The following is a 17,263-nucleotide window of genomic DNA, read 5'->3' as shown; positions in this document are numbered from 1 at the left end:
ATGATTCACCACTCAACACTCCTGATATCAACTGAACGATTGAATTGTGCATTCAAGTTAGAACAAGCCAGACAAGAAACGTATTTGCCCAGCAAAGTGCAAGTGATTCGATCTAAAATGTTTTAACTGGTGAAAATGTAATTTAGTATCTCTAAAAGCTTACACTTATCGCTCCAAGTCTGTCTTTGACAAACTCACAACTGCACAATTCAGCTATTATTGCTTGTGTGGGCATATTGACATGTGCAACCACCAATCAGAGAAAAGGACGCAGAATCCTCCACCAATCGAACGTACGCCCCGCCCCTTCTGCTAGTAAGGTTGGTCGACATCGGAAAAGTGAAAGAAGTCTTAGAATTTGACTAGAAAGAGAGATAAATTGTAAGTTTTATGTTTGTCATATACCACAAAGACCACTCATATTCGTCAGTACTGCATTTGTAAATATGTAATGTAGAAGCCAGTGTTTAAAAGCATGGACTTTTTTGTTTTAAATGGTTTCCTCAATACTCGCAGCGTTAGCTTCGGGTTTAGCTGCGGATCAGTTGCTCATGTTGCTCATAGATTAGTAGCTAACTAATTTTATTATCACTTCACATTAATGCTAATGTGTTATATGACCGTATATTATAACTCTACTGTACATTAACTACATTGAAACAGCCAGCAGACAAATGCATCTCGGACAGTGTTGCTCTAGACAAGGATGCTAATCTTTTGTGCTTGCCAGTATTGACTAAAGTATGTTTAATTGTTATAAATTCCCCCAATTTGTCAGGATTTGTGTATTAGCCGTTACTATAATGAAAAAAAAGTAAGATTATTAGACTGAAAGATTGCATAATATATTATTATTAGTAATATATTACTATTTACACGAGTAACCATAATTTTAATTTTGAAAATCTAGCAACTAATAACTATAGAGGCCTAAATATACTCCACTTGGAATGTAAAGGATGTTAGTGGCTGAATATATATGTATATGTATATGTATATATATATATATATATATATATATATATATATATATATATATATATATATATATATATATACAGGTGCATCTCAATAAATTAGAATGTCTTGGAATAAGTTCATTTATTCAAATTGATATGAATTCATAATTACTTATGAAGTATTCTAATTTGTTGAGATAGTGAATTGGTGGGGTTTTGTTAAATGTTAAAATGTTAAATCAGTTTGTGTGCATTGAATTTATTTAATACACAAGTTTCACAATTTGAGTTCAATTACTGAAATAAATGAACTTTTCCATGACATTCTAATTTATTAAGATGCACCTGTGTATATAAAACAGAATTTATAAAAAGTACAGTATTATGATTTAATATATTTTAAATATATTGTTCTACTTCTATATATTATTTAGCTGCACAAACATTGCAATTTCTCTCCCTGGGATAAATTGGCATTTTGTTGCTACAGATGTCGTCTGGAGCTCTGTTCCCTAGCTTGGCGTCCGGATCCCGGGGCTCATCCAGCAAATACCTGGTAGAGTTCCGTGCTGGAAAAATGACCCTGAAGGGCAGCACCGTGACTCCGGATAAGCGCAAAGGACTTGTGTACATTCAGCAGACAGACGATTCGCTCATCCACTTCTGCTGGAAGGACAGATCTACGGGGACTGTGGAGGATGTTAGTGCATGCTCATTTAAACAGCATTGATTATTCCAAATTCCTTTGTAATGCTGATCTTAAAAATAGTAATATTTTCATTGTTCCTTTTACAAGGACCTGATCATTTTTCCCGATGATTGCGAGTTCAAGAGGGTCAATCAGTGCACTACAGGCCGTGTTTTTGTGCTTAAGTTTAAAGCTGGCTCCAAAAGACTCTTCTTTTGGTTGCAGGTATGCCAGGCTGAGAGCCTTCTGGCATCTAATATTGCTCATTAAAAATGTATTGTAAATATTACCTGAAATACATCTTCTGCAATCACCCCTATTTGACCTTTCAGGAGCCTAAGACGGATAAAGATGATGAGTACTGCAGGAAAGTGAATGAATACCTCAACAACCCACCAATACCTGGCACTCTGGGGAGTGGAGGCGGCAGCAGCCATGAGCTGTCTGCTCTTGGAGGTATTTCTGAAGTATTTTTGTCCAATGCACTGATACCCTTTCTAAAAACTCATCTTAAAGCTAAAGTGTTTTTTTTTTTTTTTTTTTTTTTTTTTTTTTTGTTATAATAAACTTGGAAAACACATACTTTGAGTTCTTAGTATTGATCATAGCAGAAAGCTTAAATGTTGTAAAGAAAAATAATTGTGTTAAAAAATTATGTCTTGAAACTGATACTTTAACATTATTCTCCAGGTGAAGGTGGCCTTCAGAGTCTTCTTGGTAATATGAGTCACAACCAGCTAATGCAACTCATAGGACCAACTGGACTCGGTGGACTAGGTGAGTAATTATGCTGCTTTATTTTCTCTCTCTGTGACAGTATTGTTATTGTTAACAAAACCTATTAAAATTGTGTTTGGTAACTGAAATGAATCTGAAGTAAAATAAAATGTAAAAATATGCAAATATTAGATATTATTAGAAATATGTTTAAAAAGGCTAAAAAATAGAATTGAAAACTGAAATAATCAAGTTTAAGTAATACAAGTACTCATAATTTGAAATAAAAATTAATTAAAGATAAATATTTAAAAACAGACGAACAAAAACGAATAAAATAATAAACACATAATTAAATGATTGAAATTTAAACAAAAAATGAAAACGGAAATGAATAAAATAAAAGCTAATTCAAAATATGAATACCTTAATAATAATAATAATAATAAAATAAGACTGCTGTGTGACAAATTGATCTGGAAATCTACTAAAAAACTACTATATTGTATAGTAATATAATATTTCATAATGTAATATTTTCTAATAATTTTTGGATTTTTTTTTTTTTTTTTTTTTGCATTTTTGCCTTTATTGCACAGGAGAGAAGATACTTGACAGGAAGCAATATGTGAGCAAGAAGCACATGCCATGTGTCAGAGCACTGCCCATTGCTGTTGACTCTATAATACATTTTTATGTCATCAGAATGCACGGTTACTTTTGAATGGATGTAAACTATGCCAAAAATGCTTTTTTTTGCATTTGCAACAGAAGCTAACTGGCCCATTCTTACTAGCAAAACCTTAATCCCTTGTATCATCTTATGATCAAATTTTATCTGAAATGTATATGTCCCATATATAAAGTACATGAACCCAGACGTATTTTTACAAGGTTATCTTTTCGCTGATGCCTGTCCTTGTAACATCATGCATTTTTGTTTGGTCTGCAGGGGGTCTAGGGGCTCTGACAGGACCAGGTCTGGCCAGCCTGCTAGGAAGTGGAGTTCCAGCTACTAGCAGCTCATCTTCCAGGTAACAACCAGTAATAGTTTGGCTATGGAAGATTGTACCTAATCCAGTGACAACTGAAATATTCTTCTTTCATCTCTAGCTCTCGTAGTCAGTCCACTGCCGCCGCCACTCCATCATCCACCTCAGCCCCCGTGCGCCTCGGCTCCTCCCAGGTTCCAAGCACACCCGTAACTCCATCTGCAACAGTCACAGCCTCACCCGCACCCGCACCCACCCCCAGTACACCTGCAGGCCCTGCTCTCTCTGCTGGAGCCACCAGCCCATCTCAGCCCATTCAACTGAGTGACCTGCAGAGCATCTTAGCTACAATGAACGTGCCTACAGCAGGACAAGGAGGTGAGATCATGATGTTAGTTCTCTGTAAGGTGAACCTTGGATTACATGCTGACATGTCAACTTTTTTGTTCAGTGGACCTTGCAAGTGTTTTGACCCCTGAGGTCATGGCCCCAATTCTCGCTAATGCAGAAGTGCAGCAGAGGCTCCTGCCGTACCTCCCATCTGGAGAATCCCTTCCTCAAAGCACAGAAGAACTTCAAAACACTCACACCTCACCGCAGTTTCAGCAGGTTTGACTATTGCATATAGTGATGTAGAGAATTTTTTTTTATCAAAACACCCAAAGTTTTCATGTTAATAGAAACTGAGCATGAAAATACAGTTACATAAAGGGTAATTAAATTTGGTTTACTGGGTAATTGAATTGTTTATGTTGTTAAGGGTGTCCTGTTCTTCAGCAAGGTGATTTTTGGTCAGGTAAAGCAAAACACAACAAAAAAAAAACTCTAACAAAATTAAACTATTCTAGCATCATTTTTGGTCAGGTAAAGTGCGTCCTTACTGCTGATATGTTTAATAGACACAGACAGAGTCAAAACACATCATCAGAGAAGTGCTAACTAAATGTCATGGTTTCAGTTAATGATTTGGCCAAACCATTTTTGTTTTTCTATTTTGAGTTGATCAAATTTTGGTGCATCTCCAATTGTGTACACTTAGTAAATTAATTTAAGACAAGTTTGTTAGCATAACTGCTCTTGGACCTGATTATTTTTAGAATACATCTAATATTCATCAGCACTCTTTCTGGGTTGTGTAGGCTATGAGTATGTTCAGCAGTGCACTGGCATCAGGGCAGTTGGGACCTTTGATGAATCAGTTTGGATTACCTACAGAAGCCGTAGAGGCGGCCAATAAAGGAGGTCAGTATATTTCATATGTACACAAACTGATCTGGTTCATTCCATTTCTAAACACTTCCCAAAAAACATACATATAAATACACACTATACATATTCCTCTCTCCCAGACATCCTTCTGATAAGTCTGTGGTTTATACAGAATGTCCTTACAAGGGCAAAACTGGATGCACTCTAAAGTATCTAGACAATTGTTTTTGGCTAGATTTACATAAATCGTGTAATAAAAAAATGTGAGATTTTAAGAAAGAAAAGAACATTCTTATAAAGATAGAATGGCTGTTTTCTTTGTTTTTTTTTGTAGATGTGGAAGCATTTGCCAAGGCCATGGAAGGTGAAGGCAAGTCGAATGAAGGAGGAGACAAGAAAGATGATGAGGAGGACATGAGTTTAGATTAGGCAACTCTACATGAGCTGCTTCTTTGCTTTCATCAGTTGTACTTTTTTCTCACTGTAGAGCTTCCAGAGCATCATGTTGTCAAGCTAAATGTCATGTTAAAGGTAATCTGTTTTTTTTTTTAAAGGAATAGTTAAGAATTCTGTCATTGAAAATGTAGATATTTTAATGAACCCTGAGAGGTTTCTGTTACTCAATGGAAAATCTAGATAAAGTGATCATATCCCTTCACAAGACTTGGATTAAACTACTTGATTCATTAAGGATTCGTTTTAAAACACTTTTGGATGTTTTACATTTTGTTTACCTGGACTTGTTTTCAAGGATTTTTAAGAGTTTGAAATGAAATGAGGGTTAATAAAAATAAGTATTTTTTTGGTGAACTATTCCTTTAAACAATAAATTCTGTCCCAGTCACAGTGTAACAGTGACAAGATTTTTTTTTTTTTCTGTACTGTGAAGTACATTTAAAAAATTTACAAAATAGATAAGGTTAATAAGGCTGAATATGCCAAGTTTAATGTGCTTTAAACATTTCTTAGTTTGAACGGCCTCACATAGCTACTTCTTGCTTTACTATTGGCATTGGGGTGCGACTACCTTAGATACTACCTTAGATTCTGAACTATAGATCTTTCATATTTCTATTTTAATCAGGAGGTCTTATACTGTTATTAAAACCCTTTTCCAAATAAAGAAACTTGCATCAACAGGTAAATAGTTTTTTTGATGTGTATAAATTGACAAAAACTCTACAAGCAACTGAAACAATTAAAAACATCTTTATAAATGCAAATAGAAAAAAACCACAAAGACAGCATCTACACAGCACAGCATATAGGACCATGTGAACAGTTCAGTACAAACTAAAGCCTAGCTCACACCGCCCAATAAACACCAACATACAGTGGTTTTTGGTTCAGTGTCAACCCCGTTGGCATTTAATCAAGCAGTGCATAACTATCCTCACATCATTCTATGACATACTGCTAAAATAGACAATTTTGAAAAATAAAGCTTTTGGAAGAAATTCATAGACACCATAAAACACAGTATTCTCATGCAGAAGGTCACAGGATTCCCTCACAGTGCTTGTACCATTTCACATCCTCAAAGCTTCCACGACAGTATCACAGGAGTCAATGTATTCACATACAGTGAGATTTCAATCAACGTCACATGGTTTTCCAACCGGATCTACAGTCACATTCATAATGTGTCAAGGTGTGTGATTACTTGGTATCAAAAAGATTAAAGAGACAAGATGTGTGAAAAACGGTGTGGCAGCAGAACCATACTGACAAATGTAATAGAAAAGGCACTTCATTCTGCAATGCTCAGTGAAGATTTACACTTTTTTTTCAAGAAATAGTAATGTATGATTACCCACAATTCTCTCCAATTCAATTACCCTCTCATAGTTGATCATTGGTCTCAGCAATGTGAATTTTGACCAGTCTGACTCCCTGAGGGAAAGAAGCAAATGCACCATACAGAGCCATCATGTTAAAAAAAAAAAAAAAAAAAAAAAAAAAAACCACTAGATGGTGGCTATGTGCTTCTGCTTCTCAGTCAAAAAAAAAAAAAAAAAAAAAAAATTCAAATGGCCTACAGAAATCAGATGTAATCAGGTGTGATACTGTCCAGGTTCTGAAAGTAAACAAGCCACTCCTATGGTGTATAAACATTTCCAAAGAAGAATATCGGAGATAAAAATAAGACATTGTATGATATTGTATGAACACTAACCAAGAAGATTCAGAAAGGTTAGGTCCTATTCAACACTGCACAACACAAAACAGACTCACTCGGTCAAGGAGGAAACGCCACGTTCTCCTGTGACCAAATACACAAAAGCTTCATATACAGATGTGGAGTTATTTGTAAAACCTACTGTACCATTTGAAACGTGCTCAATCAGTGATGCACATAAGAAAAACAGGACACAGTAGGATGCTAAAAATTAAACATTTCATCACTGTAATTGTCACAGCTGTGCATTGGAACTGTGAAAACTGTAAAAGACTGAAGTCAAGGCATTCAAAAACACTTGCATCTATAAGAAAAAACAAGTGGTAAATGGTTCAGTTTCTCTAAACATTTGATTAACTGTTTAAAATGGCACTCACATATTCAAAAGACGTTTTTACATTCAACACTACCTAAAATGCATTGTGGTGTGTCTCAAAGAACATATCACTGTTAAACCACAGTCTAGTTAGTAAATGTTAGATGACAAAAAAAAGGAGAGTGAGAGATAAAAGCACAATTAATGTGCCCGTTAAATGTCATCTCTAACATAGAGTGCCTGGCTGGATACGCATCGGAATGCCACACATACCCCAAAACTCATCGAAAAGGAAAAAAAATTACAAAAAAACACCTATGTAAAGAATCTTTAAAAATATATTCAGTATTCATAAATTATGAACTCTAATAAAATTAAGGTCCATAAATAAAATATTGCATAAATAAAGGGGTGCATTAAGAAAAAGCTTTGATAAACTGTGGTTAATGAGCATTTGTGGTATTAAAAAAAGAAAGAAAGAATGGATAAAAATGATCAGTGCTTAAAGTAAGCCTCTCCATAAATGTGTTTGATTTACAAAATCAGTTCTATGAAGGACGTAAACAAGTGAAGATGGAGTGCAAAGACCACTGGACATTGCTGAGACAATAAATAATACAAATAACCTTCTAGAACTGCCGTACGACAAGAGCGTCATCTCTCTCGTACACAGGCATCTCTTAAAGGCACAGCTAACCCCAAAATGAAAATTCTGTCATCATTTTCTCACCCTCATGCTGTTCCAAACCTATACAATGTACTTTGTTCTTTAAAACAAATAGCAAAGGATATTAAGTCATACATGTTTTGAAACAATATCAAGGTGAGTAAATGACGACAGAATTTAAATTTTTTGGTGAACTATCCCTTTAAGGGCCCTCTCCATTTCATCCCTGCTGCACCAATCTGCGATAGTGAGGCATGACCTTGCTGTCTGGGAGGTAGAGTGCCATCTCCAAAGCAACCAAAACCGTGAACTCCAGGGAAATCAACTCCTTGCTATTTATTCGGAAACGCTCCTCCAACCTCTGATCAGGGTCATGCGGATCGAAAAAGAGAGGAAATAGGTAGGGCAGAAGAAAGAGAGAGAGAGAGAGAGAGAGAGAGAGAGAGAGAGAGTCAGTGAATAAATCATATTAACCAAGAACACATGAAGCATATACCTATAAAGAACAGTTAAGTCTTTGAATTAAATTACTATCCGAAACAGTAATACACTTACATCGATCAGTTGCTTGACCTCTTGTTTCTTGAGGTCGCTGCTGATCTTGGCAGCTAATAAAACACAAGCAGCAGACACCAGCTTTCTGTTGTGCTTGTTCAGCCTCCCTTGCAGAACCAGCTTCTCAAAGTAAACATAAGCCATAGCTATGGTAACCGGCTGTAGGCCACACTCCTCGCTCACTGAGCGCATCTCCCTTTTCAAACTGTGGTGGACATTAAAAAGAGGAGAAAAAGAAGTTTGGAAACTTAGGATCAATTTACAACATGCCCATGTTGTATGTTAATTCACTGTTAATTCATTCAACCAAATCTAAAATGTGACTGCGATAGTGCTGTGTGCTAAAAACCCCATAAAAATAGATTCAGGCACACCCTTTCTTTCCTGTGTTCACATATTTTCTTTTAAATTAGGGATGTAGTCAGTAAATTTCTGGCTAATGCAATAAGTCGATAATAGTTTTCAAGCTGTAGCCAGTAACTTAATAAATAGTAAAAATAAATATTCATTTTGAGATTTGCAAGATTTGTTTTTAAAGATGATGGTAAAGGCAAATATCTAACAATCTAAACACAGAAATCTAAGAAAAAAACATGCATAATTAAATTTCCTTACAGACATGGTCCAAAGCAACTAGTGCTGTCAAACAATTAATCAAGATTAATCACATCCAAAATAAAAGTTTGTTTACACAATATATATGTGTGTACTGTGTTTATTTATTGTGTATATATAAATACACAGGTATATATTTTGAAAATAATTACATGTATATATTTATACTAATTTGTATAACTTATATATAAATATATTTAATATATGAACACAAGATTTTTCTTAAATGTATACATGCATGTGTGTCTATTTATATATATATTTACGCACATAATAAATATAACACAGTACACACATATTATGTAAACAAAAACTTATTTTGGATGCCATTAATCGTTTGACAGCACTAGAAGCAACACAACTGAGGTATTTAACCATTTTATTTTACATAGAAATGACTTTACCTTCTGATTTTGCTGAGTGTCAGTTTTATGTGAGGAAACTTCTCCTTGAATGTCTCGTTCATGTCTTTCTTCAGGTCAGATGGTTTCACATACTCAATGACTGTTGCCTGGAGGGGACAAGGACAGTCTTATTATAGTTGTCGTAAAAAAATGTATGGGTTATTATGGCTACTAAAACACAACCATGGCTGCCTGTATTCACTTTTTACAGCTAAAGCCTAGTCAGCTGTGATATATAAGATAGCATACTTCATGCCTGTAGCTGTTAGACAATACTGAGCCCTTAGGGTTATCATATGACATGCTGGTGTGATCTGATATAGGTCATAAGCTGGGTTCAAGGATTATGAATCACTATCACGCTGTAGTGCAACTCAGATGCCCTTGCAAAGCCTATTCATTGGCATCATGCTAGAAGAGATTATTGAAACTGTGTTGGTTAAAACTTTTCAATCAAGGAGCTTACCACATAAGATGCAAAAATTAAGACTCGCTTGTGCTTCCCACAAGGCCACTGCGGGTCACTGAGTAAGTTGGGGTCATATTCTGATAGCTCGTCCACACCTAGCAAGAGTTACAGCATTAAACATGTTTGTTTTTTAAAGAAATTAATACTTATGCTCAGCAAGGATGCATTATATTTGTCAAAAGTGACAGTTACGTCATTCATAAATAATGCTACAAAAGATGCCTATTTCAAATAAATGCTGTCCTATTGAACTTTACATTCATCAAATAATTCTGAAACAAAATGCAAAGTTTCCACAAAAATATTAAGCAGCTGTTTTCAACATTGATAATAATAATTAAAAAAAAAAGTTTCTTGAACAACAAATCAGCGTATTTGAATTGTGTGACACTAAAGACTGGAGTAATTGCCATCACAGGAATAAATTACAATTTAAATTACATTAAAATACAAAATTATTTTAAATTGTAATTTAATTAAATTGTAATATTTCATAATATTATTGTTTTTAATGTACATAATGTACGTAACTGACCATGTAACACACCAGTATCCTGTCCAACTGTGCTGTTGATTCGTGAAGGGGTGAAGTTCTTCTGCCCATTAATACGGTTGCGAGACATTGGCATCTGAGCTGTACTGATGTCAGGTGGGCCGCTGCTCTTCTGCCTGTCCAAGGCATTAGTTGGAAGCAGAAAACGGGCATATGATACTGTCTGCAACGCAAAACATTCCAGAGCTATCAGTGTAAACACGAACATATACATTGTGCAAAACTAGAACTGCACCTTGCACAATGATGCTTTTAAAACAGATAGTAATACACCAGCAAATAAACAAACAAGAAGGATTCTAAAGCACATAATCATGCCTTTTCTCAATCTTCTTAGAGAAATACCTTTCCAAAGTCCACCTCCACTCCCTCCAGTCCAGGGACCATATCAGCTCCACCACCAGAAGAGTGTCTCTGTCTCTGGGCTTCTAGTTTAGAGTCACTGCAGGGGGTTGATAAAATATTAACAGTCAGAATTTAATAACACTTCCCTGAAATAATCTGTTTTATTCAGATATTGAGATAAAGAATCCTCTGTCTTATTGCTGTTTGTCTGGTGCAAAGACGCTGTTAATATACCAGCATCAGGCCTCAGTAGACTGCTTATAATCTGCTCCATTTGTAAATACAGTACACCATTATGATACCGCAGCACATCTTTAAGAAGTGATAAAGCACATTGACTAAATTATAATAAATAAATAAATAAATAAAGATGTGATTAGATGTATGACAGGTGGACAAATCACTGTGATCTCTGGACTGCCAAAACCAAAATCTAATCACTCACTTAGAGTCATGCACAGAGCTGAATACAACATTATGCATGTAATTTATGTACATCTAAATCTCGAGCCATATCATATATTTTTATTGTTTAATTTCTTCCCAGAAGTCCTCTTAAAATGTTGAGTTTTATGTAAAACATAAAAAGTTTAATTAGTTTTTCATGAAAATTTTACAGACCCTTTTTTTAATGTGTGAAAGTGCTTTGCTCCTCTAAGACTTGCTGCTGTTTTTCTTTACAAATTAATCATTTATTGTGGAACATATTTCATTAACCAAAAAAAGGAAGAAAGAAGAAAAGAACAGCTGATTTGTCCATCCCTCATGTATGGGTTTGCATGATATGAAATGAGTTGTTTGGCTGACTGTGGTGGCTTTGTACCTGATGTGATAACTCTCTCCATAGGGCAATACAGAGAAAGCAGCACACAGGGATCTCTTGGCACAAATCAGCACAACCCTGCAGGACACAGATGGCAAGTGCAGACAGAACAGACAACATCAGTCACCTAAACATCAAACCATCACAGTATACCAGCCATGTTTCACCACAAGTGCATATGGGTCACAACAGCATGCATCACAATGCAAATGGGAGATCTTATAGCCCTGGAATGATATTGGTGACAAAATTAGTCCAAAAAATAAAAAATAAAAACCTTCTTCAGGCACAAATCAAAATATTAAAGCAGCATGTAGCTTTTCTATGTTACAGCATATTGGTCCGCAGGACCAAGTCTAATTACAGCAAACCCTGTCACATTTACCAGGGGTCTGGACAACATCGCAATTAACAGGACTGCAGTTTGTGACACAAGATGTGCTAATGAGGTCAAAGGGTCCATATGAGGCTGGGGGTGAATGTGTATATGAGTGAAGGTGTGATTCCATGGTTGATAATGTAATGCATGTTGAGTGAAAAAAGGGAGTAAAGTTCAGCATAATATTCAAGATCATATAAGAAAATAACACCTCCACTGTGTTTGTCTTTATTTCCTTAACCTGGGTAAAATTCATCACCAATATATATACTTGTGTATATAAGTCATAGGTTGTATATAGGTCATAAACTTTTTTAAAGCAATTAAAAAAAAACTACAATAGAAAAAAAAGCAGGATTCAAAATTCAAAAGAGCCAGATGGGTTTGGCACTTTTTACCAGAAGAGGTAAGTTAATTAGAAAGAAAAAGAAAAGGAATCAGGGAGGAAAACACTTTTGGAAGCTTTTATCTTACGTAACTGAGTTTCATTACATTTTAATGGTTCTTGCCCAGGTGCAGTTCTACTTTCAGAAGATGCCATTGCTATATAAGGTTCCATTCCAGATTAATTTAATTCAGCCCAGTTGTTCCTCATGTAGGCAGACACATCTATCCCCTATTTCGTCTGTGTAAGAACCTAACTGATTTATCCCAGTGAGTACTTATGCCAGTTATTAAGTTAGCTAAGGAATCACAGAGTCTGTCTCACTAAGCATGAGAGCACACTGCAGTTATATAACAAAGAACTTTACTGCCTGAGGAAACAGTCCAGCATCCACTTCACCAGCATCTGCAGTATTTTTTATATTCACCCTATCTGACAGGAGCCCAGTGTGGACAATCTGAACACCTCCATTCAAACAGAAGTTGTTGATAAGAAAGTGCAAATAAAAGATTGGCCTTGCAGAAGACCAATTATATTTTAATATAACTTTTGAAAATTAAAAATAAAATGTAATGTATGTTATTGTAAAACAAACAAACAAATAATTTAAATTGATAGAAAGTGCTAATAAAGGATCAGCCTAAATAAGGGGTCTTCAACAGAGAACCAGTTATTGTTTAAAATAATTTTTGAAAATGAAAAATTATATGAAAAAAAAAAATGCATTCAACAAATTTAACTACATCTAGGAAGCTGAAGTTCAGCTAAATGACAGAAAGAGCTAATAAAGGATCAGCCTAAATCAGGGGTCTTCAACAGAGGAACAATTGTTTGAAATAATTTCTAAAAATGAAATAATATAAAAATAAAAAAGCATTCACGTTAACTAAAATTAATAATTTTATTAACAAAATAATAAGTTAAGAAGCTAAAATCAAATGTTTCATTGTCCTCCAATGAAATCCAAAAAATGTATTAAAATGAATATTTAATGTATTAATTTGACTTAATGATTACATAATAGTTCAATTGGCTTTGTAATGCAAGAATCATAAAGTACAGTATGTAAAATTGTAAATACATTACTATGGTACTACAGTATATGCATGTTATAATTGGTCACATGCTCTAAGTCTCCTTAGCTTGAAAAAGCTTAAAGACCACTGTTCTAAATTGATCTTGCATATACAGACTATTTATTCAAAAAAGAAAACAAATACAACTCCTACTCACAGGGAAGATATTTCCCATCACATCCGCCAACTCACCTGCTCCCTCGAGTGTCATACTGTCTCATATTCTTGATGAAATGCACCTTCTTGGAAACCTTTGGCCCTGGAGACCCAGAGAGGTTACGTGTCCTGCAACAAGAATTAAATAAAATTTAGACATAAATGCATGTGGCTTGCTTCAATTTGTTTATCCTTAGAGAAAAACTGTGATGGATTAAATTGAAGCAAAAGCTTAATCTTTTGGCTCTTGACTATAAATTAAGGCTTAAAGCTCATCCGTCCAGCATCAGTCCATCAGCAGACCTTACATAAAAAGATGAGAGGGTGAGGGGAACAGAAGAGGAGAGAGACGGAAGGCATGCAACAAAAAGCCATACAGGAAATGATGTGCATGTGTACTGCAGTGAGATCATGAGGCTTTATTTCAAGGTCTCTGTATGTTCACTTGTATGTTTCTATCACTTCAAGAATATCAATGAAAAAAAAATGAAAAAAAAAATATATATATATATATTTATAGATGACTGTAATATATACTAAATATAAAGCTAATAAATAATTATGTGTGAACCATTTATGTTAAATATGGACCAAAAAATAAATAAAAAAATCTACTGAGAGGTTTGGAAATTTGAGTCTGGAAAAGTATGGAATTTTGAAATGGAAAATGTGTAGGAACCCTGGGCTCGGTTCACATGAGTAAAAGGGAGGCAGATACTTGTTGTGACTGCTTGATGGCCTTTAGGCTTTACTTCTTTGACTGACTCTGCAGCCCCTTTATTATCTACTCTGACAGCAGTGATATCTTATCATCATACAAACCTTCCATCTGTCCTATGGGTTTTCCTAATCACCGTCTCTGTTGTCACAGTTACAAATGACTTTTAAAGTCGGAGAGCTCACTCATTACACTTCATATAGGCGAACTGTCAAGCACTTATCTTACTCTTAATGATTAATGAATCATTTTTCCATCATACAGTAGTACACACTTTATCACCGAGACTTTTAATTTCGCCCAGAGGAGTCTTATGAATGACTTATAATTCGATCACTTTAGTGAATCAGAAAACATATGGTGCGGCCTTGTAGTCCGATTCCCGAACGAATGACTCTTATTAGCAGGTTCTTTCAGTGAATCAAAAAACATACAGCGCGACCCCAGCAGTCCGATTATCGAAGAAATTATTACTGTGAGTCTGTTCCTATTGCGAATTAAAAATATACACAACTTACAGTAAATATCTAAGATCCTGATTCCATGAAATGTCTGACTCACAAACGAATGAGTATTATGAGTGAAAACATGCAGCGCGACTAAAATAGTCCGAGCAAATGACTGCTTCACTTCAGTGAATCAAAAACACTTACAGTTAATCAGTCAAATAAATTACTGAATTAATCTGACTCTCTTAATGAACTGCAAATTATTATTTTCCTCATGTCAAAAATATACCAAGAATAGATGGATCATGTTACGTTATGTCTCGTGAGATGCAAACCAATGTAAGTTAGCTGATTTACAAAATAGTTATAAAATACACATTATGGTTTTGGCTTTTATTTTCCCAAACATTTTTCATTTAAAGCACTCCACAAGAACTGCATCCGTTAAGGATTCAAAACCAGAGCTTCCCACCCGATCTATTCATATTAACAGGTATCAAAAATGTCGCAGAAACATTTCCTGTCAAATTCATGCCTAGAAAACGACACCTCTCTTCAAAGATGAAAATGAAAGTTGCAGACAATAACGCGGAAGTCAGCAATTCCCCTTATAGATCTGTTTTTGTTTTGTTTTGTTTCTCGTATTGTAACGCAGGCTACTGTTTGTAACACTGCTTCAGAAGTCACAATCGAATGTAAACACTGGTAAACAACAGGCCAGATAGCATAAATGTTCTATCCACAAAATTTGGAACGTTGATACGATTTGGGAATAAACATGTAGCTTTCATAAACATATTTAGAATTGTTTATAACAGATAACACCTTTACAGAAGGTTGCATCACACATTTACTCCATATTTGTTATGAATGATGTAATTTATGCATACAATAGCAGCCACTGAATAAATGTCATAACGCGTTTCATTGTTTGCCAACCTGCATGACAAAAACAAAACTAACCTTTGGCGGGGGTCGGGCACAGGATTAGATCCCGGGAATTGGCCGGGTGATTTACTAGATCCTAAAACCGGATTCACCGGTCCTGAGGTCGGTGAAAGCGGGGGTGCCTGGACTGACAAAGGATCTGTTCGTCCATCCTCCGTGAAAACGTCGCAGCTCCCTTGATTGAAAGCTGGAGGAGCGCTCAGAGGAGCAGGGTAAGAGTTAGTGCTCGGTAGAGGGGTCGCCGCTCCCCCGGTGATGGATGATGACACTTGGGTCAATGTTCCGTAGCTGCTGGTTGTCGCCAGAGGGAGACCCGTCACCGCCGCCGCGCCGACATCCACACACCGGCTCTCGGCTTCCCTGGGGCCAGCGATTCCATTGCTTAGGTTGTGAACCGGTCTTCCGTCCAAAGATATATTTGTGAGAAACAATAGTGCTGCTTGTCTGCGACGGGAATCCCGGCTTTTTCGTAGGTGCTCTTTGTGTGGTTTGGCTGAATTAGTCCTCGGACAGCCGCGAGAACCGCAGGCTGCGGCCGCCATTCTACTCTGATTAAGCTAAAAGCAGACAGACCTGCTGAGGAGCTGGCCACGCCCCCTGACACCTTATTGGTTCAAGTCACGGACACTTGCATATAAATGAATCTTTGCCTCAGCGGATTGGACGAGAGGTCTTGGTTTCTAAATTTGTACAATAATTTTGCTTCAACTGTACAGGAGAACATAAGAAATATGACAGACACCTGTTGCTGTCTTTGATTAATAGTATATATTTTAATGAGAATGATACTTGAAATGAATAATTTAACATTTGTATATTATTATTATTTTATTTTATATATTTATTTGTATATTATTATTTTATTATTTGTAATTTTTATTATTATATAATATAAAATTATATATTAATTTCTATAAATTAATGATATAAAAAATCTGCATTCATAAGAGCCCCTTCTGCTATCTACACAGCAGCAACAAAAATGAATTTTCTTGAATGTGGTATAGTCCATGGGTCAGTACAATCATGAATTTTCGTTTATGCAATTTCTAGTTGTATTCACACTCTAATGTTTGACTAGGCACTGCTCTGTATGGAGCAGTGTCTTTATACTTCTGCAATTTCTTTATATAGCTATCTGCTCCACATGATGCTGTAAATTCAGTGCTGGTTAGCATAAGCCTTTGTTAAGCTCTAAGTTTCAGCACAGCTCATTACAGGAGTTAAAGTATTGTATCTATACGGTTCATTATGTTATGTAAATATGCAGTGTGATGTCTGCAACAGCTTGTGGGATACTATAATTGGAAAAAGAAAAGGAGGGGGAAAAAAACAATTTCCAGTTTGCTCAGATAAAATGTTGGCAGCAGGAGCATAATCAGAAGTTCTTAATAGACTTGCAATAATATTCCTCAGAATTACTTCCTAAAGAATTACCTTTATGTTGTTTAAATACATATCCAAATCCACAAAATGCATTTGTTTAAGATTGTTGAGGGAATGAATGGCTGAGACTATTATAATTGCTATGTTGCAATACGCTTGCAGTTCCACATTATGTAATGTAATAAGGCTTGAGCTAATATTTCATAATCTACTGGTCCACTGTTTGTGGGAAATTAACCTTTGTCTAATCAGACTGCTCAAAATATTTCCTACAG

The 17,263-nt window shown here is 35.5% G+C and overlaps 2 protein-coding genes across 4 annotated transcripts; one reads left to right on the top strand and one right to left on the bottom strand.

The window, feature by feature from the left end:
• Positions 1-236: 236 nt before the first annotated feature.
• On the top strand, positions 237-5,710 carry LOC109094142 (proteasomal ubiquitin receptor ADRM1-like). Its single transcript, XM_019107816.2, has 10 exons — positions 237-381; positions 1,450-1,659; positions 1,756-1,872; positions 1,980-2,103; positions 2,338-2,424; positions 3,317-3,398; positions 3,478-3,734; positions 3,808-3,965; positions 4,496-4,598; positions 4,900-5,710. Exons 2-10 carry the CDS (start codon positions 1,450-1,452, stop codon positions 4,992-4,994), a joined length of 1,233 nt encoding a protein of 410 aa, XP_018963361.2. The 5' UTR covers positions 237-381; the 3' UTR covers positions 4,995-5,710.
• A 45-nt stretch (positions 5,711-5,755) lies between these two features.
• On the bottom strand, positions 5,756-16,214 carry LOC109093766 (CDK5 and ABL1 enzyme substrate 2-like). 3 transcript variants are annotated; one of them, XM_042750317.1, is made up of 9 exons: positions 15,618-16,214; positions 13,524-13,616; positions 11,492-11,569; positions 10,669-10,765; positions 10,306-10,486; positions 9,768-9,865; positions 9,302-9,408; positions 8,283-8,487; positions 5,756-8,088 (listed from the first exon to the last, which is right to left on the bottom strand). In XM_042750317.1, the coding sequence occupies exons 1-9, from the start codon at positions 16,142-16,144 to the stop codon at positions 7,948-7,950; spliced, it is 1,527 nt and encodes a 508-aa protein (XP_042606251.1). In that variant the 5' UTR covers positions 16,145-16,214; the 3' UTR covers positions 5,756-7,947. The 3 variants fall into 3 exon arrangements, with proteins under 3 accessions (XP_042606251.1, XP_042606253.1, XP_042606254.1); XM_042750319.1 differs by having other exon boundaries at positions 10,318-10,486; XM_042750320.1 differs by lacking the exon at positions 11,492-11,569.
• Between the last annotated feature and the right edge of the window lie 1,049 nt (positions 16,215-17,263).

Source organism: Cyprinus carpio, chromosome B23 (genome assembly GCF_018340385.1).
Source record: "Cyprinus carpio isolate SPL01 chromosome B23, ASM1834038v1, whole genome shotgun sequence".
NCBI classification, from domain to species: Eukaryota; Metazoa; Chordata; class Actinopteri; order Cypriniformes; family Cyprinidae; genus Cyprinus; species Cyprinus carpio.
The sequence above is the reverse complement of the archived record's forward strand: the minus strand, read 5'-3'. Positions and strand labels throughout refer to the sequence as shown.